This window comes from Gossypium hirsutum, chromosome D10, assembly GCF_007990345.1.
Source record: "Gossypium hirsutum isolate 1008001.06 chromosome D10, Gossypium_hirsutum_v2.1, whole genome shotgun sequence".
Taxonomy (NCBI): domain Eukaryota; kingdom Viridiplantae; phylum Streptophyta; class Magnoliopsida; order Malvales; family Malvaceae; genus Gossypium; species Gossypium hirsutum.
In genome coordinates this window covers 59,785,939-59,809,631 of record NC_053446.1, presented here as the reverse complement: position 1 = coordinate 59,809,631, position 23,693 = coordinate 59,785,939, and the positions used below count along the sequence as shown (strand labels likewise).

Here is a 23,693-nt window from a genome sequence, read left to right as displayed (position 1 = left end):
ATTAAACTTCTTAGACTTATAAACTTTATAATTAATCATGTAAAAGAATGTTAAAAAATGCATAAAAGTAATAATACATGCACCTGTTATATGTCTTTTAATTTGTAACTTTTTAAAATTAGTGACCAAAATATAAGCTTACTAATAGTTGGTGACCTTGAGTATAGTTTACCTTTATATATATTAGTTTTAACTCACGTGCAATTTGAAGGATATTACACTGTTTATGTTGAATAATAAACATAATAGATATTAGAAAAAAAACTTAATATAATTAATATTTAAATGTTTATTTGGTAAAATAATAACATAAAACAATTCATATAATTTATAAAATTTTGAAAGAAAGGGCCAAAGGGTTCAAAAAAAGGAATTAGGGCAAAAGTGATAAAAGAGGTAAACTTTAGGGGCTAACTTATTATGTCAAAGTAAAAATGCTCACATTTCTAGGTTTGAAGATATTTTATATTCAAATAATTAATTGATCATAAGTTTAAAATAATCTTTTTACAAATAATAATGTTACATGCCAAAATAATAATTTGATTGATTTTTTTTGATATATAAGATTCATTCATAAGTTATTGACTAACTAAAATAATTAATTATAAATAATAATGCGTAAAAATTACTTAATTATATAAAGATATAAATTCATAATAATTAAAATAATAAAAAATTTACGTATAAAATTATTAAATTAATTAAAAATATAATCTGACACGCCATAATTGTCACAATGTATATAATTTTTTTAGAAAGTAAACATTGTTACAAATTAATTAAATATTATTAAATATTAATTATAAACTCCAGTACTATCCTCAATTTCAAGATTAATCCGTTCATTGACTATTTACCTGGTCATCACAATTTGTAATTCGATGAGCTTGTCGACCCTCCATGTTTACTTGAAGTTTTTGTGAAAAATTCTCCTACGATATTGATAAGATATTCATTCGTGTATTTTTCACTTTTGTTAACCCGTGTTTGCACCTTTGTCCTCCTTTTAATGTTTCTTTTCTTTCTTAATTTTTTTAGTCACTTTTGACTAAAGTGCATCTTCGATATCTTTAAGAGTCTTCACTTTCCTTTTTAGTTATGAGCTTTTATCCTCTTCAATCATTTTTTAGATCAACCTCTTGCTGTCCACTTTATTAATTTAAGGGTTATTCTATTTACTTTCATTCTCCAAAGTTTATTAGGACCCTCAATAAATTTGGGCTTACATTAATCAAAGAAGCTTATGATATATCAAAATCCATTATTGGTATACTAAGCTCTACTTCATCTCCGTTGACAATTTTTATTAGCATTATTCAACGTCTGTTCTTTATTAATGCATATGTGTTTGCACTCGATAATATGCTCTTTTTCTTCATTGTTATGTAAGACATTTAAAATCCCCAAAATTGGTTCATTGAATATGTCTCATCTTCTCTTTCATTATCTTCACGTCTGAAATGGATTTGTTCCTCCACCTTTTCCAACTTCTTTCTCCAATAAAAAAAGCCACTTGATTCATCGTCCAGTGACACTAGGGATATGGATTACTTATAATATTTTATAGACAAAAATAGTGAACTAATGCCAACACATCTCTGAATTCTAAAACTCTAATTGAGAACTAATAACCTTTGCGATTGAGTATGGAAACCTCCTTATATAACTTAATTAATTAATTAAAATACTCGGTTATTTTACCGTAGTTGTAACTTCCATGAGTGATTCTTCCACTGATACTATCTTTCCAAAAGTTATCGTATTCTAGATATTAAAAGAGATTCTGAGCACCATTATCCAAATAGATATGAAGTTCATATAGTTCAAATGCGATAATAATTCCACCTTTTTAAATCAACTTGATATCTAATCTCATTTCCACTTAAGAAACATTGAGTCTTCACTTTTCTTCTTTTTAATTATTAACTTTTATCCTCTTCAATCATTCTTTAAGTTAACCTTTCACCATTCACTTCATTAATTTAAAGGCTATTATATCTACTTTCATTCTTCAAGGTTCAATAATTACTTCACTAGTTGAATTAGACCCTCAAAGAACTTAAGCTTACATTAATTAAAAAAGTCCATAATTTATCAAATTCCAATATTGGTATACTAAGCTCTACTTCATCTTTTGTTGACCATTTTTATTAGCATTATTTCTTGATAGTTGCCCCATATGGATGCTCAACGTCTACTCTTTATCAATGCATATGTGCTCACACTTGATCATATGCTCCCTTTTCTTTAGTGTTATGTTAGACATTTAAAATCCCCAAAGCTGGTTCATTAAATACGCTACATCTTTTTTTTCATTCTCTTCACCTCTAATATGGAATTGTTCTTCTACCTTTTCTAGCTTCTTTCTCTAATCAATAAAGCCACTTGATTCAATGTCCAATGGCGCTAGAGATATGAGTTACTTAGAATCATTTTATAGACAAAAATAATGAACTAATGTCAACACATCTTCTCATTCTAAAAATCTAATTGGGAACAAACAACCATTGCGATTGAGTATGGAAACCTCCTTAATATGACTTAACTAACTAGTTAAAATCATCATAGTCATTTTACCATAGTCATAACTTCCATGAGTGATTCTGTCATCAATACTACTTCTCCTCATAGATCAACAATGTTTTGAAAAGTTATTGCATTCGAAGTGTTAAAGGGGATTCTCAAACACTATTATCTAAGTAAATATGAAGTTCATATAGTTCAAATGCGATCACGATTCCTCCTTTTTTAAATCTCTCAAGTAGCACATTTAAAAAAAAAATTCTTTTAGTGGGAATCAACTAATTTATGTAATCTATAATTAGCTTCATCAACAAAATCAGCCATCAATTTTTTAGATTCTAATAATAAATTATCTTTAATATACGTACCACATTCCATGAATGTAGATTTTTTAGGCATGCCTCTATTTACTTAGCTCTTAAGACCTCGATCTATACATATTAAAAGATCCATTTGATAGAAAATAGGAAAATAAATCCTTGAAAAATATATGTCGAACTATTTCAGTGATCCTGTTGCATGCATCATGGAAGTGTTAGGCATTGACACATGCTTTCTCGTATTCCTTCGTACCATATAACATAATAGTAGAGCAATCTTGTTAATCTAAAAGTAACATGTAACACTATTTTCCCTTTCGCCTTCATGGGAGTCTAATCTAAAAGAATTTTCACTTTAATAAAAAGTTTAATGTTAATAGGAATGATAATATATTTGATTAATATTTTAAACAATTAAGTAATTTAGTTTAATAAGGACTTTAATATCAAAGGTAATATATATTTTATTAATAGTTTTTTTTTAATTAAGCATGCATGATTAGATAATTAATTGTAAAAATTATCAAGGGCAAATATGTCTATCACTATTTACACTTTTAGAGTTGGTACTTTTATGTATAATAGATAAAGAAATATTTTCTTCATTCTTGAAGCTATGATGTTACATTTAAAAAATTATACATAAATATTTGGATAAATTATATCATTAGTTATTTAATTATTTGTAAGTTATTGTTTTGATCACTCAACTTTAAAAAGTTACAATTGGGTCACTTGACTATTCAGGATTGTGTTTTTTTGGGTCATCTAGTCAATAGATGACTGATGGAAGAGCAATGTGACTATTTTTTAATTGACATAATAATAAATTTAACCCTCAATATTTATTAATTATATTTTTATCCTAATTGTAAAAATTAGCCATTATTAAATGATTTTTTAAAGTTGAAAAATCCTTTATTTAATAAGAAGACATAAACTCGAGACAAAAGCTACCAATTACCAAAAGTGAGAAAATAGTAAAATATGGCATTAGTTCAAAGCAAAAGTGATATCAGTGTCGTACAACTATAACCATTAATAACAGTTCTAACCAACAAATATTATATGCAATAATAAAATACATTATATTTTAAGGGGAGATGTAAGGTGGAACCTCGAACATGGACCATAAAGTTTCAGTTCGAACATGCAAACATGAACAAACAAAGCTTTGCTTTCATCAACAAAGATGGATCAAAGAACACGAGCAACCTGCCAGAATAGCTGGCCCTGGCCGCTTATTAATTTAGTTACAACTTACAAACATTAGCTGAGCTCCGCTCTATTTTTCTACTTCTTCATTTCTGCTCAAGAATTAGGCTTTTTTTCATTCTTGTCATCTTGTTTTCATTTTCAATCATGGATAAGATCAATGCAGTACTGATAATGTTAGTTTTGGTTAGCACTACTGCTTTTAAAGCCATGGTGATTTTTGGGAAAACTTCTCATTGGGAATCAATCACCAGTTCGCCTTGTTTCTATGCTCTAAATTCGTGTGTTTGTGATAATTTTCATTTTCACCATTGCCCTTCTCCAAGTGGTTTTTGGTACAAGTGCTTTCATTATGTTGGTGTCTGAAAGCCTTTACTCAATCATATTTTGTCTGTTGGTTGGGTGGTTCGTAGAATCCGAGCTTTTGATGCTGCCGTTACTTTGGGGTATAACCCTGCTGATGGATGTGTGGAAAAGATTATTTATTGTCCCTATGCTTGGTCCTGTAATGTATTTCAGGATATTCCCCCACCACCAAAATCAGATGTAACTTTTTTAAGGTGAAAAACTCATATATTTCGGTGTTCGTGTTTTTCCTTTTAAGAATACAATATAGCTTATTGCTGCACCAGCACTTGTTGGTAATGTTAGATTTAAGTTAACCGAACACAATTCAATTATTGATTAAAGTAATAAATATTATTTTTAAGGTGTTTTTATCTTTTGTTTATAAATATATTTATTTATATAAATTTTTTAGATATGCCATAGTAAGTAAAAGTAAAATAAAATTTCATGACCACTTTTTAGTAACCTCCGCAAATATCTGATCTGTTTTTCTTACAAGACGCAAAATCCGTTTACACAAAAATAGCATGGATAGTTTAAGAATACATGTACAGATACGGTTTATTTCATCCATGCTATGCTTAGGGTTTTAGGTTATGCAAAACTTCTCATCCACATATTAGCTTCTAATCTTCAAGTTCAAGGATCTTTACCACTGATGCATCACCCAGCTTCTGGCAAACCACCACACGGTCATGTGGCTTTATAACACCTGAGGCCTTTCCATGATCTAAAGCAACCTTTAAAACCGATTCATTTGAGCCGCTCTTCGACTCCGCCTGCAAAACCCAAAGTATAGTAGAAAAGGCATAGAATCATTTTATGAGATTCATGTGATATTATGCTCTACTACAGTCCCAAGGAAATATAGCTTTTCTTCAAGGAAATTGTCAATCCAATTATAGAAATTATGTACTTCAAATAAGGCAGCAGTTTAAAGTAAAAGAATATGTGCTTCAATTATTGATGAAGGGTTCAATTTTCGGAAAGGGTGATGTCCAGAGTATAAACAAGATTTTGATTACGAGAAGCAGAGGATAACACAAGCATCATAATATCACAAAAATGGACCGAATCCGGAACTAGTAAAACACTGGCAATTGGATGACTGTTACGTGTAACTAATCAAATCTTATTTGTATTTACTATTTAGCTCCTCTGATGAGGAACATCTCTAACAAGCATAAAATAAGCCTTACCGGATGTCGAGGGTCAGCCAGCATGGGGAATAGGCCTCTAACGATGAGGGATTGCCTTGCCTGCAATGGTTCAAAGAAAAGAAAGAGTGATGAAGAGACGAACTTCAAGTTTTCAAGCGAATAACCAGCTATACTAGGATGAGGGGTTATTCAGTATAAATATTCCGCTGATAAAAAAAGGAAGACAATAAAAGAGTATTCCATTCATTTAAACTTTATTCAAAGAAACTGCCAAATAAGTAGAATATAATTTTGCAAATAGCTTGAACAGTGTTGCATCATTTAAGCTATTTAAAATGTAGTTTGGTAATTAGTATCTAAAGGGCAGATAGAAGAAAGAAATTCTACTCCTGCGAACCAAGTTAAAAGTATTAACGCATCCATTCAAAATGTAATTCAAGCTTCTCACATCCATGAAACAGACTCATACTCCCAGAGAACATGAAAAATATCATCAGTAGCATACCTCAAAAGCACCAGAGAAAGTCCAGCGTAGTTGATTTGTCTTTAGCCGAGGAATGACAACAGATATCACAGGCATTGTTGGCCTGTACTTGGCAATCAGCCTGCACTAGTACAAAAACGTATGAAGCTACATTTAGCAACCAATTAGCAAAGAAAGAAGTATAAGCATAATGTTGGTATGCCATGCAGGATGATCAATGTGCAATAACCATGTAGGAAACCACCGACCATAAGCATTTGCATTAATTATAAGAACACAAACTACAGGCACTGATATAGACTCTTTCTCACACACACACAAAAAAAAAGAAGTGGACGCAAAATAATAAATGTAACCTTGCAGCTCTTCCAGATGAAGTGAAGCAAATAATTGCAGAGGCTTTGACTTTGATAGCTGCACGTACCTGTGGTACATTAAATTCAATTAAGGGGCTTAAAATTTGGACATCCAAATGCTTTAGTCAGAAAATTAGAAGGCAATACCATAACTATGTAAACATATTCCTAATAGATTGACCCTAAAATAGCTTATCCAAATTACAAGAATTCCCATAGAAGGCACAAGTGTGGAATTTACACCTTCCAAATTTGTATTTGGTTGGATTTCTTACCATTTTCTTATCCTACAAGGACCATAAATCGATTAGATGGCAAAAGATAGGATAGAGAATCCATTGATGAATCAACCAGTCTCTGAGGGAACTATTCAGTTCTTACTATAATACCTTGTTCTGACTGTATTGCATGGAAAGACAGAAACAGAAAGTTAAAACGAGGAAGCATCTAAGGTAAATACCGCAGAGGAAGCAATGGATTCCAGATGACTCATTGGTTCTCCAACATTTTTGACAGTTTTCTTGAAGTATAAATCTTGATTGAAAACTTTTTCTGCCTGCATAAAGAAATTAATTGGAAGTACACCAGGTTGGCAACATTTAGAATAATGTAGTAAAAATTAGTGGAAGTAATAATCTTGCTTATTAATACTTAAAACTATTTTGCTTCGCAATGCTTAAACCCTCAAACCCTCATATATATCGAAGAGAAACCAATAAACTGAGATTGGTAAATAGATTGAACATTCACATATGACGGAAAATTCAATGGACAAAATATGTGGTTCCACAAAACTTCTTAGGATAGTAGAAACAAACAAGCATCCAGACCTAGGGTATACTGAACTTACTTCAGCACAAATTTTTCCAACTGTAGAGACAGTCTCAACAGGGTATAGTCCACGCAAGGTTTCTGCCCCTAAAAGTATTGCATCACTCCCTGAACCAAAATGTAAACAGAAAATTAAGATTTGAATTGATTGAATCCATGTCAGAAGTCATTTATTAAACAGGGACCAATGAGATTAAGAAATGAAGGCGGTGTAACTAAGAGATTCCATCAAACTTGACACAAAGGTGACAGAAAGGAGGAAAAAAGCATGGTATAAGTGAGCAAAAATTCACCATCCAACACAGCATTGGCAACATCAGTTGCTTCAGCACGAGTAGGTCTTAGGTTGTCTGTCATACTGTCCACAACACGAGTGACCACTGCAGGTTTTCCCATCATGTTGCACTTGTAAACAGCAGCTTTTTGAAATAGAAACACCTGTAAATTCCAAATGGAAAAAAAACAACAAAGAAACTAATTTGCGGGTGCTAATGTGGTCCCATAAATTAAAAACAATAAAGAAACTCGGAAATCAGTCTTATGAAAAATCCATTTCAGTTGTAGGGATGCACGATTTTACCTACAATTTACTAGCTAATATTTGATTAAAATCAGATAAGTGAATATATGCTTTCACTCAAGTAATAACACTCAACAGACACAAAACTCTGGACTGATACCTCCTAGCTATCAGCAATGCCATCAAGCATTTTAACTAATGAGGATGCAATATCCACTATTTTGGCTGTCAGCACTTTTCTATACTCTGCTCCTTCAAATTTTATAGATAGTTTTCAAGCAAAGAATGCATATAGAACCACGACCAAGATGGTCCCATTCTGCTAAATACATATTGCGATAAAAAAACTAAAAATGCTAACCTTCTCAGGCGGGAGATCTATCCCCAGATTTCCCCGAGAAAAGATGATTCCATCTGCTTCTTGTAAGATCTCATCAAAATGAGTTAACCCCTACAAGCAGTTGACAAAAGACAAGGATTTCATTCAAAACCAAATCACATCTCAAGTACAAATCAAAAGAGTGTTAAAATCTATCTGCCTTTTTATACATCTAACCTCTATATTTTCAATCTTGGCAAAAATTTGAGTCTGGTTGAGCTCACCCAGTTTAGAAAGAAAAGAACGAGCCTGCACACAGCAATATTGGAAGTACTAGTAAAATGGACAGAAATCATAACTGCAGGCCACAATATTACGAAATTTGCACTAACTCTAAAGAAATCAGAATGACGAGGGTGCAAAAGGAGAAACTGAAATAATTAAACAATATAAACTCCAAGTAGGAAAGTTCTTACATGACGAATATCTTCTGCATGTCGGGTATATGACAAAGAAAGGATGTCTATATTGTTTTGAACGCCCCAGATGCTTATAACCTATAAAAAATAATCATGTTAACAAAATCTCAAAAAAGTACCTTCAAAGCAGATGTATCATGCTGTCCCTTGTTTGTATTGTTAAACCAAAACAATCTCTTGGAGACAAAATGTTCATGCTGTATCTATCTACACTGTGCTTTGTGCCTTCAGTGAAGTACAAGATATGCATCTATTAATAATGCTACATAATTGATGCCTATCATCAAAATCAATGGTATAAAAGCTGGAATCAAATGCCACCTATTATGATTTCAAGCAAAGATATAATAGACAGATAATTTTATTTAGGTTCTTCTAGGGGGAAAATAAACATAAACATATACATATCTATCCAACAACCAATAGATTAGCTCATCACATCATTTAAATAAGCGTCTGATAGTTAATGGAGTATTCTACTATTATACAAGGTACATTGAATATATTTTTGCGCTAGTTCTTCCATTCAATATCTGAAATCAAATAGAAATAGGAAAATTACCTCCTTATCCTTATCAGTCAAAGTAGGCATATCAATGCGAATTTGAGAGACATGCAAGGTATACAATGTCCCAGATAAGGTAGCGGAATTCTTGATTAGGCAAACCACATCTTCACTGCACACCTCATCTACCTGGACCATGACATAAATTACATTAATATACCTTATTATCCCATAACCTTCATTCTCCATGTAATATATTTGTCATTTGCTCCTGCTCTAATAAAGTGGCGACAACCATAAGAAATGCCCAATACGGGATGTAGGTAGGCCACTATTTTGTCTAGTCGGAATGAACTCACTCCTTCAACTTTTCCTTACCTCTAACCACACTGAAGTAGTTTCATTTCCAGTAAACAGGTATTGGCCAATAAATATAGTATCTCCCTTCTTGACCGCCTGCAAGTACCAAATGAAACTGAATCAACTACTGTAGTTAGAATGGAAAAATTACCACATACCTTCTTCCTTTTCATGATAAAACCTGGAGGAAGAGAGGGATGATAAATCAGAAGACAAGGGAAAGTAGATGGGAGATAATAAAGTCCCTCCATATGCTAATACAAAAAGGAAAATGTCACGTCCGCTACGGATAAAGAAATTTAGTTAACTAATATGTGAAGAAAAGGATGATGAACAAGAAAATTCCCTTTCACATGCAACCTATACAGACAAGAAAAACGGAGTACATAGGACAAAAAAGAGTCACTCATATGCTCTTTATCCATTTCACAGCCTCTTAACAAAGATTCTTCTCTTGGTCAAACTACTATGTTAAACTAATTCCTGTACATTTGACACTTAAAAGTCAATTATCTTGTTTAGAATATTTAGCAGCAAAAGAAGAATTTCGGAAAAAATGTTAAACTGAAACCATTCCTAATAATAGTAACACTAATGCAGAAAAAATGCACAAGTTTCAGGTCAACCAAGACCAACAAAAATTTCCATCAATCCATATGTAGGATATTGAAAAAAAAATGATAATATGAGATGCAAAAGTGAGACACACATCAGAGTACAGATGGTCCATGAAATTTACAGATCTCACAAAAATGTTGCTGACCTTAGATAGCCCATGATAATTTATTGGTAGCAGATTTGAAGTAGCTGGTTTATCTTGGTCTGGAGTGAGGATAACTTTTGTATCTGCTTCAAGGGAAATGGGGTGCTCCGTTTTATTAACTACTTGCAATTCTGGACCCCCAGTATCAAGCATAATCTGAAATCACAGGTCCAATCTTGTAATATTTATATTTTCTAGATCTTAAGGATGGAATTGTAAACAAATTCATCAAGGCTTGAATAAACTGTCATGTGAACATACCGGGTAAAGGACTTCAATGGTGTAAAATAACAGAAGGATAATAAAGAGGTCGGATTTAAACTAAAGTACAAAAGAGGCTTACGGCACAAAGCTTCCTAGTGCTTTTAACAGCAGTCTTCAAATTTTCCAATGTCTCTTGGTGAAATTCAATATCACCCCACGAAAAATCGAACCTCGCCACTGAAGAAAACAACACATAATCGTCTCAAAAGCATATAAAATTCTACTCTGTTGGTCAAGTATACAAACAATTGTTAATGCACTGTTCTTTTCTTCTTCTTTTTTGCCTTTAAATTCTAAAGTCAAATGAACCCATTTCCAAAACTAAACAAAAATTGCATTGTCAAGACTATGGTTACACAAAATTAATATTACAAAAGGGAAAATAATTAATACCAGACATTCCAGCCTTAAGACAATCGGATATTATTTCAACAGATCGCGACTTCGGACCAAGTGTCCCCACAATTTTAGTCATTGCAGGAAAGAAACTCTGCAATTCACAGTCAACTCAAAAGTTAGCAATATCATCCAAAGTTTCTTAAGTACTAAAAAAGTCCTAATAAAAGTTAACAATGACATGCTCTTCTATGATTTTTGTTTTCTTTTTTATCTTTTTGTTTATTCTAAGTCCCAAGAATTTCATTTAACTAATTATGAGTAGAATTCTTCAAATTTTCTTATCAAACAAGCAATTACCGAGGAAAGTTTCCCACCATCTATATCTAAGTTTTTCTTTTGGATACGTAAAATTCAGTATAAGCTATACATACAGTACTCCTTTTTTTCTTATTTCTTCTTTTGCTTTCTCTTCATATAGCTCATCACCAAAAACAAAAATCAGAAGATCGATAAACAGTATAAACAAAAAAATTTTAAAAAAATGCCAGAAAGAAAAAGGCGTTTCTTTCTCTAGGTTTTTTGCAAGCAAAAAATAAAAATAAAAACTTACAGGCTTTGATGGCTCAAGAATGGAAGCCATTCTTATGGGCTCTTCAAGAAGCAAGTGATTTGAATTCATATTTTCTTTCCTGGACTCAGATTTCAGGGAGGTTTTAGTGTTTTTTCTTACTTTCTTACCAAATGGTTCTCTAGTATTCGTTTGTGAGTCCACTTTTTATAACAGACAAATTGACAATCATTTAATACGAGAATCATCGTACAATTTTGCTTTTGGGTACTATCGTTTTAACACTAAAAATTTCCATCTTTATACTACAAATCAAATCACATTTTATACCCTTTTATATAAAATATAATAAATTAGAGTATGCACGTCAAATTAAAAAAATAAATTAATTTTTCTTTTAAAAATAATTATTTATTTATATTGTTAAAAATTGACGTGTTTAACAAAAAAATTAATACGAGACATACCACTTGTACTTTATGATGATATATAATAAATAAAATTTTTAATAAAAAATTAATTAATTTATTAATCTAATGTATAAATACCAATATAAAGAGCTGTCTTAACATAAAACTTTTCATAAGTTGTTAGTATTATCATAGTTTATTTATTTAGCTTAGTTTAATTTTTATCTTGAAATTTTAAAAAGGTTAACCCCTCCACTTTAATCTATTTTTTTAATAAAGTAAAATTGTGGGAGGCAACTCTAATACAAGCGGCGGCTTGGTCTTCGATTCATTTTCGTTTTCGGTGGTCAATAATTCTTCAAAGGTACTTTTCTTAAACAATTAAATGAAGATCATAGTTTTATTTTTATTTTTTAATTTAATAAATTAGCAATTAAAATTTAAATTAATTTTTATTATTTTTGTTTTCGTCCACTTTCTGTTCTTATTTATATTTTCTTATTAGGACACTATAAGATGAACATTTTTTCCTTAGTTGGTTCTTAACCATAAAATTAAAAAAATATTTTTTTATTTAAATTATAGTTTAAAGATATAAGGGTCTGTTTGATTGACGGAATTGATTTTCCGGAAAATCATTTCCAACTTTTCCAGTGTTTGATTGGCGGAAAACATTTTCCATTTGGAAAATGAACTCCAAAGCAAGGGAAAATGAGTTACATTTTAGGGAAAATGTCTTACCCTTTCAATTTCCGTAAGACATTTTCCGTGCTCTCCTCTCTATCGCCTCCTTCATTCCTTCCTTCATTTTCGGTAGAAAACTGCTTCTGTTTATCGATTTTCCAGTAACTTGTTTTTTTAATTATTCAATACTTGTTTTTTTAACACAATTACAAATAATTTATTTGATATTAGTTTTTTTCAATTTATAACGATTAATATTGTAGCTTAATAATTGAGTATTATTATAAATAAATCATTGCAATATAAGTAAAAATAATTTAAAATATAAAAATTTATTAATATATATTAATATATGTAAAAACAAATTTTTCGAAAAATATTTTCAAAAAATCTGCCAAGCAGCAGAAAATATTTTACACAGATTCAATCAAACACCAGAAAATATTTTCCAGTAAATCATTTTACAGAAAAGTAAAACATTTTCCAGAAATCATTTTACGGAAAATATTTTACTGGCAATCAAACAGATCCTAAATATTCAAATATAATAAGTAGGTTAATAATATATTTTTTAAATTTCATAAATAATTTTAAAAAATTAACATGCGTTTTTAATAATTATTTTTTAAATATTGGAATTATGAGATTGATAAGTGTGTGTAATAAAATATTAAAAATATCACGTGAATATGGGAATGATGTAAAAAAAAAAACCAACGGCGAATTTAAGGGGCACCCCCTGAAAAGATCTTTTTCCATAAAAAGCGATAAAAAACACCAAGATACACTGTCAGTGTAGTTATTGTTAGATGTATTACCGACACTTGTTTCCTTCTTTTGCTACTTTGCACTTGTTTCAAGGTTTTTATTTTTGGTTAAAATATATTGTTAGTCCTTGTATTTTTACTAAATCTGAGATTTAATCTTATACTTAAAAAGTTAAAAATTAAGTCATCCTCATGTAAAACTCTTTGTTTAATCATTGAAATAGTACCACCACGTTTGGTTGGGGTGAATGGAATAGAGATGTAATCAGTAATTCAAATGTTTGGCTCAATGGAATGTAATAAAGCTGTAATAGTATTCTTGTATTTGGTTTAATAGAATAGATGTTGCAATAGCATAAGGAAAAATACTTAAATGATCAAAGTACCCTTAGCAGAATTTTCTGTTAGGTAGATGATTATTGTTATTGTTATTAAATTTTAATAAGATTATTATTAAATATAATTTAATAAAAATAAAAATAAATAATTTAGTCATATTTTAACATAATTATTATTAAATATAATTTAATAAAATAATATATAATTTAATAACATTCTTAATATAATTATGAATAATATTTAATAATAATTTTAATATTGTCGAAACCTTTTTTGAAAATAGACATTTTATTAAAAAACGAAAATGGAGTTGCCACTAATCCTTTTTATTTAGGTGTGATTGGATCACCTTAAAACTCATTTTAATAAAATGTTAGACTTATTAAAACAATACTTTTCGATCTACAAAATCCAGGAAATGAGTTTGGGAGTCAGTTACGCACGAGGAAGGATTAACACCATCGTGACGCCCAAAATTGGTACCTAGTAGATTACTGATGTCTTAGTGTCGAGAATTGAATATTTGAAGAGAATTTAAAATGCGATCCCTTTTTGTATTAGGACATTACTTAACTAAATTAGTTTTCACGAAGAGAGCTTATTTCAAGTTAATCGAGAAGAAATGATCATATCTCGTACGTTAGGACACACTGCCTTAAATCCTCGGAAACAAGAATGAACGCCATTTGATCATTACTTAAATCTCTTTTTTCTTATTTTTTAAAATAGATATTCGACTATTTCGGTTTTAGAAAGAAGTCATATTCCGTAAGTTAGGAACACGACTATTCTAATTCCAAAAATAATGAACATTGCCTCGAGTTAAAAATTTTCCTTTTTTATGCATTGTGTAAAAACGAACGTAACATTTAAAGTGATGTGCATTTAACTTATTCGGACACAATATAAAAATGGATAAGTATATTTAAATGCGGTTCGAGACACGATTGTAGCAAAAAAAATAACATGGTATCAGGTAAAAATGATATGATGATATTAAAATGATAAGTAAATAAAAGAAAAAATCAATAAATCAATAAAATAAAATAAAAAATAAAAATACTACGCAAATGGGTAATAATAATACGACTATGATGATAATGAAAAACCGACAATAATAGTGATAATCGTGTTATGTTTACTATCATAACATAGATAATGAAATAATAATAATGATAATAAGGGTAAAAAAAATGAAGGAAAAGGAAAAAAAATAAATCCACAATAAAAAGAAATATAAATAACATCCGCATTAACTATAAAAAAGGAATAGTAAATAAATAGATAGATAATAATGGAATAATAATAACAAAGGCAAAACAAAGAAGAAAAGAGAAAAAAAATGCATAATAAAAGGAAATAAAAAAACAATTTTAAATATTAAAAATTAAAGGAATAATAAATAAGTAAATAAATAAATAAATAAAAAGAACAATTTATAAAAGGTTGAATTAAAATAAATAAAGGACTTAATAATAACTTAAACAAAATTAAAAGGATAAATTGGAATAAAATAAATAATAAAGGACTAAAATGTGACGTGCGAAAAGGCGCAAGGTCCAAATGGGTAATTATTCCAAGCCCTGAGACACGTGTCATCCCCTAAGTGGGTCAACAATGGTCGAAGGACTAAATTGCACAAAAAACAAAATAAAAGGGCGAAAATAAAAAATAATAAACAATAGGACGAAATCGAAAAGTGGCAAAAAAGCGGAAGAGTCAAAACAACAATTAGACCCCCTTTTAGAAAACGCGCGGATCCTAATGTGGGTCGGGTTGGCAGGTCAATCCTAAAACGACGCCGTTTTGGGGCATTTAGGGCCTAGATGAAACGGTGTCGTTCCACTATGCCTATTTAAGTTAATAATTTTTCAAAAAAAATCATTTCCCCTTTGTTTTTTTTTAAAAAAAACCTTTTCTCCTTTTTTTTTATTGTGAAATGTTCTTAGGGTCGACTATTAGAGTCATTATTGCTCCGCCGCGGCTGTCAGTCGTCAGTGACGACGATCGCCGTCTCCTGTGGCCGAAAAATTTAAAAAATTTGCCTTTCCATTTTCCCTTTTTTTTTTTATTCTGATCTGAAGGCAACGCCTTCAAAACTAAAAAATAGCCCTCATCGCACCTCTCACGCCTCTTTTCCTACGAAATCCCGACTAGCCCGAAGGAGCCCAAGGGTCTTCCGGAGTCAGAGAAGATCTCCGACGACGGAGGGAGGCAAAAGGATGCCGGTAAAAAGGGTATTTTTATGTGTTATGCTTTTCAAAATAAAGAAAAAATTCACCTTTTTTCTTTTAACTTTTTGTTCTTCGTATTTTCTCTGTTTTTGATTACTTTCGTGTCTTCTAAAATATATTTTAAATCCGGCTTTTATAGCCAATTATACATATTTTCTTTTATTGTATCTACTGCCTTTGCTACTATTTGCTTTTTTTGTTTCTGCGTTTGCTGTCCTTTCGTTCTTTCTCTTTGTAGATGACGATGCGCAATCAACGGTGAGACGGAGGCCCTTGCCTTTTTCGTTTTGGTGCAAGGGCGACAGAGGTGCGTCAGGCTTCGGGACGAGAAGCCTTGGGTGGCGTACCTGCGAAAGGGGGTGTGGTGCCAAGAACCCTAGGGTTTTTAGTTTTACTGAAAAGATGTTTAGGTTGTTAGGCCACTAGGCCATTAGGGTTTTTTTTTATTTGGGCTTGTAATTTATTTTTATTTGTTTGTAAATTGGGCCCGAGCAAAATTGGGCTATTACAACTACCCCTATTTGCTCGTTGTCGTGTAACGAGAATGGAGCAAAGACTATTAAGAAGGACCAATTTCGCTGTTCTTGCTGAATCTCGACCTTTTTGGTGCTCCTCTTTTTCAAGTAGCTTCATTCTAACCCACTGCAACTTTAGAGGTATAGGATTTATCGCTTCAATTTGCTCCACTGCAACTTCAGGAAGAGAAGATTCGTTGTTTCAATCTACTCCACTGCAACTTCAGGAAGTTAAGATTCGTTGTATCAGTCTGCTCCACTGCAATTTTAGAGATATAAGATTTATTGTTTCAGTCTGCTCTACTACAATTTTAGGGATATAAGATTTGTTGTCTCAATCTACTCTACTGCAACTTCAAGAAGATAAGATTTGTTGTTTCAATCTATTCCACTACAACTTTAGGAAGATAAGATTTGTAGCTTCAATCTAACCCACTAAAACTTTAGGGGTATAGGAATTGTGGTTTCACTGATCTGTTCCACCGTTCTCTAGGGAACATAGCCTGTAGAAGCCATTTCATAGGCTTATATTTATGCCAAGTGATTAAAATGTTATGATCAAATGCTCCTAACTAGATTTATATGAATGATATTTGCATGAATGCAGGATGTTATCTTTTGAGAATGATCCCCCTTTTTAGTACTTAAGTTGGCATTACTCGTTGTTTATTAAGGCTCCATCACTGACTGACGTGTTACCCTACCTTTTTATTCAAATCTAGTACCTTTGATAAAAAACCCGAAAAAGTAATCACAATTTAAACTATTCATTCCCAAATATTTTCAACCCTTAGATTTGATTAGTTTTGACTAGTGGTCTTATTTCAGGTCCTTATACTATTTAGAAACCTTTCATAGCAATATGCAAAAATCCTTTTACTTGAATATTGTTAGTCCATTAATCGTTATTTCAATTTAAAAATGCTTGAAAAAGATTGTAACAATGGATACAATTGAAATTTATTGGGAGCAAAGCTCGAAATGAATATATTAATCAAAATAGAAAACATTGTTAAAATACAAAATGAGTAAGATGAAAAGAGGTACCTCAAATATCATAGCATGAGCTTCTCTGCAGAAACTTCTCAAGGACCATTTTAAGCTTGATATGTGTTTAGGAGATCTAGAGTACTTTGTTGATCCCCCAAGATGTAACGTTTCTTCTTCTGACAACTACCACATGTTCAATCTTTAATCTAAATTTGAGCTGCCCTTTCTCGGGTTTTCAACTCAAAACCCCTTTGGTCTCAATATGCCTTTTGCGAGTTTCCGCCTTAGTCTCTCCAATCTTTTTTAGGTGAAGTATTTCTTGACTAAATTTGAATTCACTAGATTAGGTAGGTTTTTGCCATCCATCTCGGTCAGAATTAGCGCTCCTCCAGAAACGGACTTCTTTACCACATAAGGTCCTTCCCAGTTTGACATCAATTTCCCTCTGAAGTCCTTTTGTATGGGTAGGATCTTTTTCAATACTAGGTCCCCCTCATGAAATTTTCTAGGGCGAACATTTTTCTTGTAAGCTCGTATCATTCGTTTTTGATACATCTGGCCATGGCGGATAGTTTTTAACCTCTTATCTTCAATCAAGTTCAACTGATCATATTGAGATTGGATCCATTCTGCTTCATCTATCTTCAACTCTGAAAAAACTCGGAGAGAAGGAATCTCGACTTCAATAGGCAAAACCGCCTCTATTCCATAAACCAATGAGAAATGTGTTACCCCAATTGAGGTTTTGACAGACGTTCGATAAACATAAAGGGAAAATTGTAACTCCTCATGCTAGTCTTTATAAGTCTCAGTCATTTTCCCCACGATCTTTTTAATGTTTTTATTGGTTGCTTCTATTGTACCATTCATTTTTAGGCGATATGGTGACGAGTTGTGGTGTTTGATCTTGAATTGACTACAGACCTCTGTTATCATGCTGTTGTTTAAATTTAATGCATTGTCAGATATAATCATTTTTGGCATCCTATACCGACATATAATTTCTTTTTTCAAGAATTTACTGACTGTTGACTTCGTGACATTGGCGTAAGAAGCGACTTCTACCTACTTGGTGAAGTTGTCGATGACCACAAAGATGAATCGATACCCACTGAAAGCTTTTGGCGAGATCGACCCAATGACATCCATGCCCCACATAGAGAAAGGCCATTGAGAAGTCATAACATGAGGAGGTGAAGGAGGCACATGAATTTTGTCTCCATAAATTTGGCACTTATGACATCTCTTGGCATACTGATGCAATCCCCTTCCATGGTGAAACAATAATATTTGAATCTCATGATTTGCCTGGCCATTGTAAAACCATTAGCATGTGTTCTGCAAACACCCTTATGGACTTCTTCTAAGATTTTCTTGGCCTTAACAGCATCCACACATCTTAGTAGTACCTAATCCTTTCTTCTTTTGTATAGGATCTCCTTATCTAAGACATAGTTATTGGCCAATCTTCTCAACGTCCTTTTATTATTCTCGGTTGCTTGATCAAGGTATTCACAATTCTTCACATATCGCAGTATATCGTGGTACCAAGGGTGATCATCTTTTTCTTCTTCCTCGATATTGTAACAATAAGCCAGAGCCTCATAAATACTCATCTGGATAGGTTTTACTTCATCTTGTTTACTCACTTTGACTATGGAAGCTAAGGTAGCTAGGGCGTCATCTATTTTATTTTCATCTCGTGGGAGGTAGCAGAAGGTGATGTCATCAAACTCTTTAACTAATTTCAAGACTAGCCTTCAATAATTGGTCAACTTGGGATCTCTTGTCTCCCATTCACCTTTAAGTTGATAGATCACTAGTGCAGAGTCCTCATATACCTCTAGTACTTTGATCTTGCGTTTTATGGCTGCACGAATACCCATGATGCATGCTTCGTATTCTTCCATATTGTTCGTGCAATCAAAATCCAATTTGCTAGTAAATGGATAATGATCTCCATTTGGAGATACTAGGACTACCCCGATTCCATTACCCATAGTGTTTGAAGCCCTATTAAAATTTAGTTTCTAGGGATGTTCTTCTTGAACACCTTCTTCAGTAGTCGCAACATAAATCAAATCTTCGTTTGAGAAATCAAAGTTCAAAGGCTCGTAATCTTCTAGAGCTCTCTTGGCTAGAAAATCAACTATTACACTTCTTTTTACTGCCTTCTGATTTACACAGATTATATCAAATTCAGATAGCAGAATTTGCCATTAGGTCATTCTTCCATTCAAAGTAGTCGACTACTTCATGTACTTTAGAGGGTCCATTTTTGAGATTAGCCAAGTTGTATGGTACAACATGTACTATCTTAGTCTCTGGGTTGTCCAGATCAAGGTGCAACACAACTTCTCGATTGGCGAATATCTTGTCTCACATTCAATGAATTTTTTACTGAGGTAATATATCGTTCTTTCTTTCCTTCCGGACTCATCGTCTTGGCCGAGTACACATCCCATAGAATTCCCAAATACTACCATGTACAGTATTAGTGGCTTATCTAGACTAGGTAGCATCAATATTGGGGCATTGGACAAGAAACGTTTGATCTTGTCAAAGGTTTTCTGGCATTCCTCATCCCATACACCTGGATTGTGTTTCTTAAGGAGACGGAATATGGGGTTGCATTTCTCAGTTAGTTGTGAAATGAATCGGGTGATGTAATTTAATTTTCTTAAGAAACTCCGGACCTCTTTTTGAGTGTGCAGCGGAGGCAACTTTTGTATAGCCTTGACTTTATTTGGGTAAACCTCGATCCCCTTTTCGTTGACTACGAATCCTAGTAATTTTCCCGACCTAACCCTGAAGGTACATTTTGTTGGATTGAGCTTTAACTGGAATTTTCTTAAGTTCAAAAATAGTTTCCTCAGGACTTGCAAATGCTCATTTTCTTTTCGAGATTTACCGATCATATCATCAACATAAACCTCGATTTTCTTGTATATCATATCATAAAACAAAGTTACTATGGCTCTTTGATACGTAGCTCCCGTATTTTTCAGTCCGAATAACATTACTTTATAGAAAAATGTTCCCCACATGGTTACAAATGTGGTCTATTTCATGTCTTCGGGATGCATCTTTATCTGGTTGTATCCAGAGAAGCCATCTATAAAAGAGAATAATGAATAACCTACCGTGTTGTCCACTAAGGTGTCGATCTAAGGCAACATGAAATTATCTTTTGGGCTAGCTTTGTTTAAATCCCTATAGTTTACACACATTCGTACTTTTCCATATTTCTTAAGGATGATGACTATATTAGCTACCCACTCTGAGTATTTAACCACTTATAGGAAACCAGCGTCGAATTGTTTCTTGACCTCTTCTTTTATTTTCAGCAGGACGTCGGGCCTCATCCTTCGGAGTTACTGTTGAACCAGCTTCCATTCTTCCCTTATGAGAAGCTGGTGTACCAAGAAATCAATACTTAGCCCAAGCATGTCTTGATACGACCATGCGAAGATATCTGTGAATTCTTGGAGTAACTCAATGAGGTCTCACTTTGTCTCCGCAGTAATGCAAGCTCCGAATCTTCACCTCTTTCTTTTCTTGTTTATCTCTCAAACTCACAATTTCTACTGAGTCTTTGTAACGTAGGATTTGTTTCTCATCTTGTTCTACCATTCTTAACAAATCAGGAGATAAATTACAATCTCGATCATCTTCAAAGTCCTTAAGTTCCTTTAGACACATATCCTGCTCAAAATGAGACTTTGGGTCAGCAACAGTGTCGCTCGTATAATTGATATCTGGATACCTGTTATAGAAATAAAGGAAGACCCAAACAACAAATGAATCTAAGAATAATTATCTGTGTGGTATGAGTATGAATGAAATGGAAAAAATAAAAGAATACTTGCCAAAATGAGACAAAAAGATGCATTTTTTGAAATAAAATTGTTGGACATATGCCTTTTCACAAAAGGATTCTTATTACTTCTAGGCTTAGAGCAATAAATGTGTTTTGAACGTTACCCTTAATTAGTTTTAAAAATTATAGGGATCTTTTCTGCAGTGTAATTGTTCATAACACTTCCGGAGATATAAAGACGAATGCATGACAGGTTTTCCCCAACTCCTTCTTCGGATATAACATTGATGCTCAAGTTTCCCAATATTCCTTTCGGGTTTTCTTTTTCTGACATATTTCGTTCAGGGTAAATAGTTTCTCCTGACACGAATGTTTTGGATATATGGGGAAAGGTCATCGGTTCCCACTTGACCTCTCCCCCACTTAGTCGCACTCTTCTCCTTTCTTACTTCTTTTCCAACTCTTTCTTCTTTTGCCTCGCATCTAACTTGTATCCTAAGCCAAAGCGGTCTTGTTTTTCTATCAGTATTGGTGCCTCGACTTTTCCTTGAAAATATTTTTCGAGTCCTCTTCCAGGTAAGGCTCATTTTCCAATCGTCAACTGCAGGCCCATCCTCGTGTTTTGGATATTTTGGGCACTAGGATCTTGTTTCCTTCGATAATGAAAGTCGCACTAACAAATTCTAATGATCGAAAGGAACATTCCATTATCTTTTCATCCGCTTCTATGTATGGTGCATCACTAGTTACATATACAATGATATCCTTTTTAGCGTTTATCATTACCAGTTGACCCTCTGTTACCAACTTCAATTTTTGGTGTAGTGACGATGGCACAGCCCCAGCCGAATGAATCCAAGGCCTACCCAATAAGTAATTATAAGAGGGATTGATAACCGTGATATAATCACCACTGGGTGGTTGACCTTGTAGACATTCTATGTCGATCCTTCATCTGAGGCACAAACATCTCCTTCTCCCAAACCCTTGACATCTTCAAAGAATTCCAATTATTTGTTATCCATCAGATTTTGCACTAGAGCTTTGAACTTAGCGCATTCCTGGATTTCATGACCTTTGTAATAACCCAAATTTGCCCGGCCCACATATATTTCAGAAAGAAAAAAAAACAACAAATAAATAAAGAATAATAAAACCAAATAAAATTAATAAATAATAGAATCCAATTAAAAGTCCATTTACATCTGACCCATTACACTGGTCCGAATACTAAACTTAGACAAGACCCAGCTATACTGGCCCAAATGGCCCAAATATTTCCAGAAACCTTTAGGGTTTCTAGATTCTTTTGACGCCACAACAGTCAGCAACTCTAGCACATCCGCGCGCCACCAACCGCCCGTAATGCACTGCATCTGAGCCACAAGTGCACCTCAGTGCCAGGCTGGCTCCGTACCTACAACAGACACACAAACAAACAACAAGAGAAAAGTAGAGAAAAATAAAAGAAAAAAGGAGTTTTGTATTTTTTTCATTTTTGTTTCGGGGGGGCTATAAGAAAGCCTTTCAAAAACCTGTAACAGGGGGGATTTTTTCCTTTTTCTCTTTTGCTTCTCATTTGTACACACGCAAGATCAATACAAAGCAAAAAAAAAAGTAAAAAATTGAAAAGAAAGGTGATTCTTTGTTTTTCTCGTTTCTGTTTTTCGACTTATTTTCTTATCTACGACTCGAAAGAAAATAAAAGGTGAGGGTTTACCTTTATGCCGGTGTCGGACTCCTATTCTCTCTGTTGCAATCGGAGTCAAATGAGCGTCCGAAGAGCCTCTGAACGGCCGGGGCATGAAGCGGCGCAGAGATAATACTTAAGGCTTCTAGGTTTTCTTTTGGTTTCAAATGAAATGATTAATAATTTTTATTTTTAGGTTTATTTTTACATATATGCGTGATATGAAACTACGCCGTTTAGCGGTCTTTGACTTGCGCGGTGACCCGACCCAAGGGAAGGATTCGCGCGTTTTGGGTCTGATAGGATTATTGCGCAACAAGCCCCTCCGCATTTGTTTTTCATTTCAATCTGGTTTTATTTGTTTTTTAATTGTTATCTCATATTTAGTTCCAATTTCAATTGGGTCTATGAATAAACAACATCGTTTTCGATGATTAGGTTTGGGTGCCTGGATTTATGCGCTTAATTGCTACAATGGTCCCTTTAATTTTAAGTCGTTCTCAATTCGTTTGTTTATCTATTTATTTCAAATCAGCCCTTTAAATTCTGTTTGATTTCGAAATAGGTCCACTTTTATTAAATTAATTGATTTATTGTTATTATTTTTATTTGTCATTATTATTATTATTAGTCTTTTATTTTTTTATTTTATTATTTTTTTCTCCTAATCTTATTATATAGATCCTTTTATTTTATTATAAGATATTTTTTTTATGTTTTTAGATATTATTATTTTATTTTATTATACATTTCTATATTGTCTTAGTACAATTTATACCTTTTTTATTTCATATATGTATATATATACATTTAACTTCAATTTTTTTTAATAATATCTCAAGTTTTTTTTATATATGTATGTGTAAATCATATTAAATTATTTATAG

At 32.5% G+C, this 23,693-nt stretch overlaps 1 protein-coding gene and 1 long non-coding RNA gene across 2 annotated transcripts; both read right to left on the bottom strand.

Annotated features, from left to right (window-relative positions):
- Positions 1-4,836: 4,836 nt before the first annotated feature.
- On the bottom strand, positions 4,837-11,664 carry LOC107915772 (pyruvate kinase 1, cytosolic). Its single transcript, XM_016844929.2, has 16 exons — positions 11,400-11,664; positions 10,844-10,940; positions 10,530-10,627; positions 10,187-10,342; positions 9,442-9,519; positions 9,121-9,252; positions 8,556-8,636; positions 8,317-8,388; positions 8,122-8,211; positions 7,534-7,678; positions 7,260-7,348; positions 6,870-6,965; positions 6,410-6,477; positions 6,075-6,174; positions 5,609-5,668; positions 4,837-5,188 (listed from the first exon to the last, which is right to left on the bottom strand). The coding sequence occupies exons 1-16, from the start codon at positions 11,466-11,468 to the stop codon at positions 5,036-5,038; spliced, it is 1,584 nt and encodes a 527-aa protein (XP_016700418.1). The 5' UTR covers positions 11,469-11,664; the 3' UTR covers positions 4,837-5,035.
- Positions 11,665-22,257: 10,593 nt separating this feature from the next.
- Positions 22,258-23,276, bottom strand: LOC107916061 (uncharacterized). The gene is made up of 2 exons (XR_001689365.2): positions 22,837-23,276; positions 22,258-22,533 (listed from the first exon to the last, which is right to left on the bottom strand). It is a non-coding gene; the product is annotated as an uncharacterized lncRNA (long non-coding RNA).
- Between the last annotated feature and the right edge of the window lie 417 nt (positions 23,277-23,693).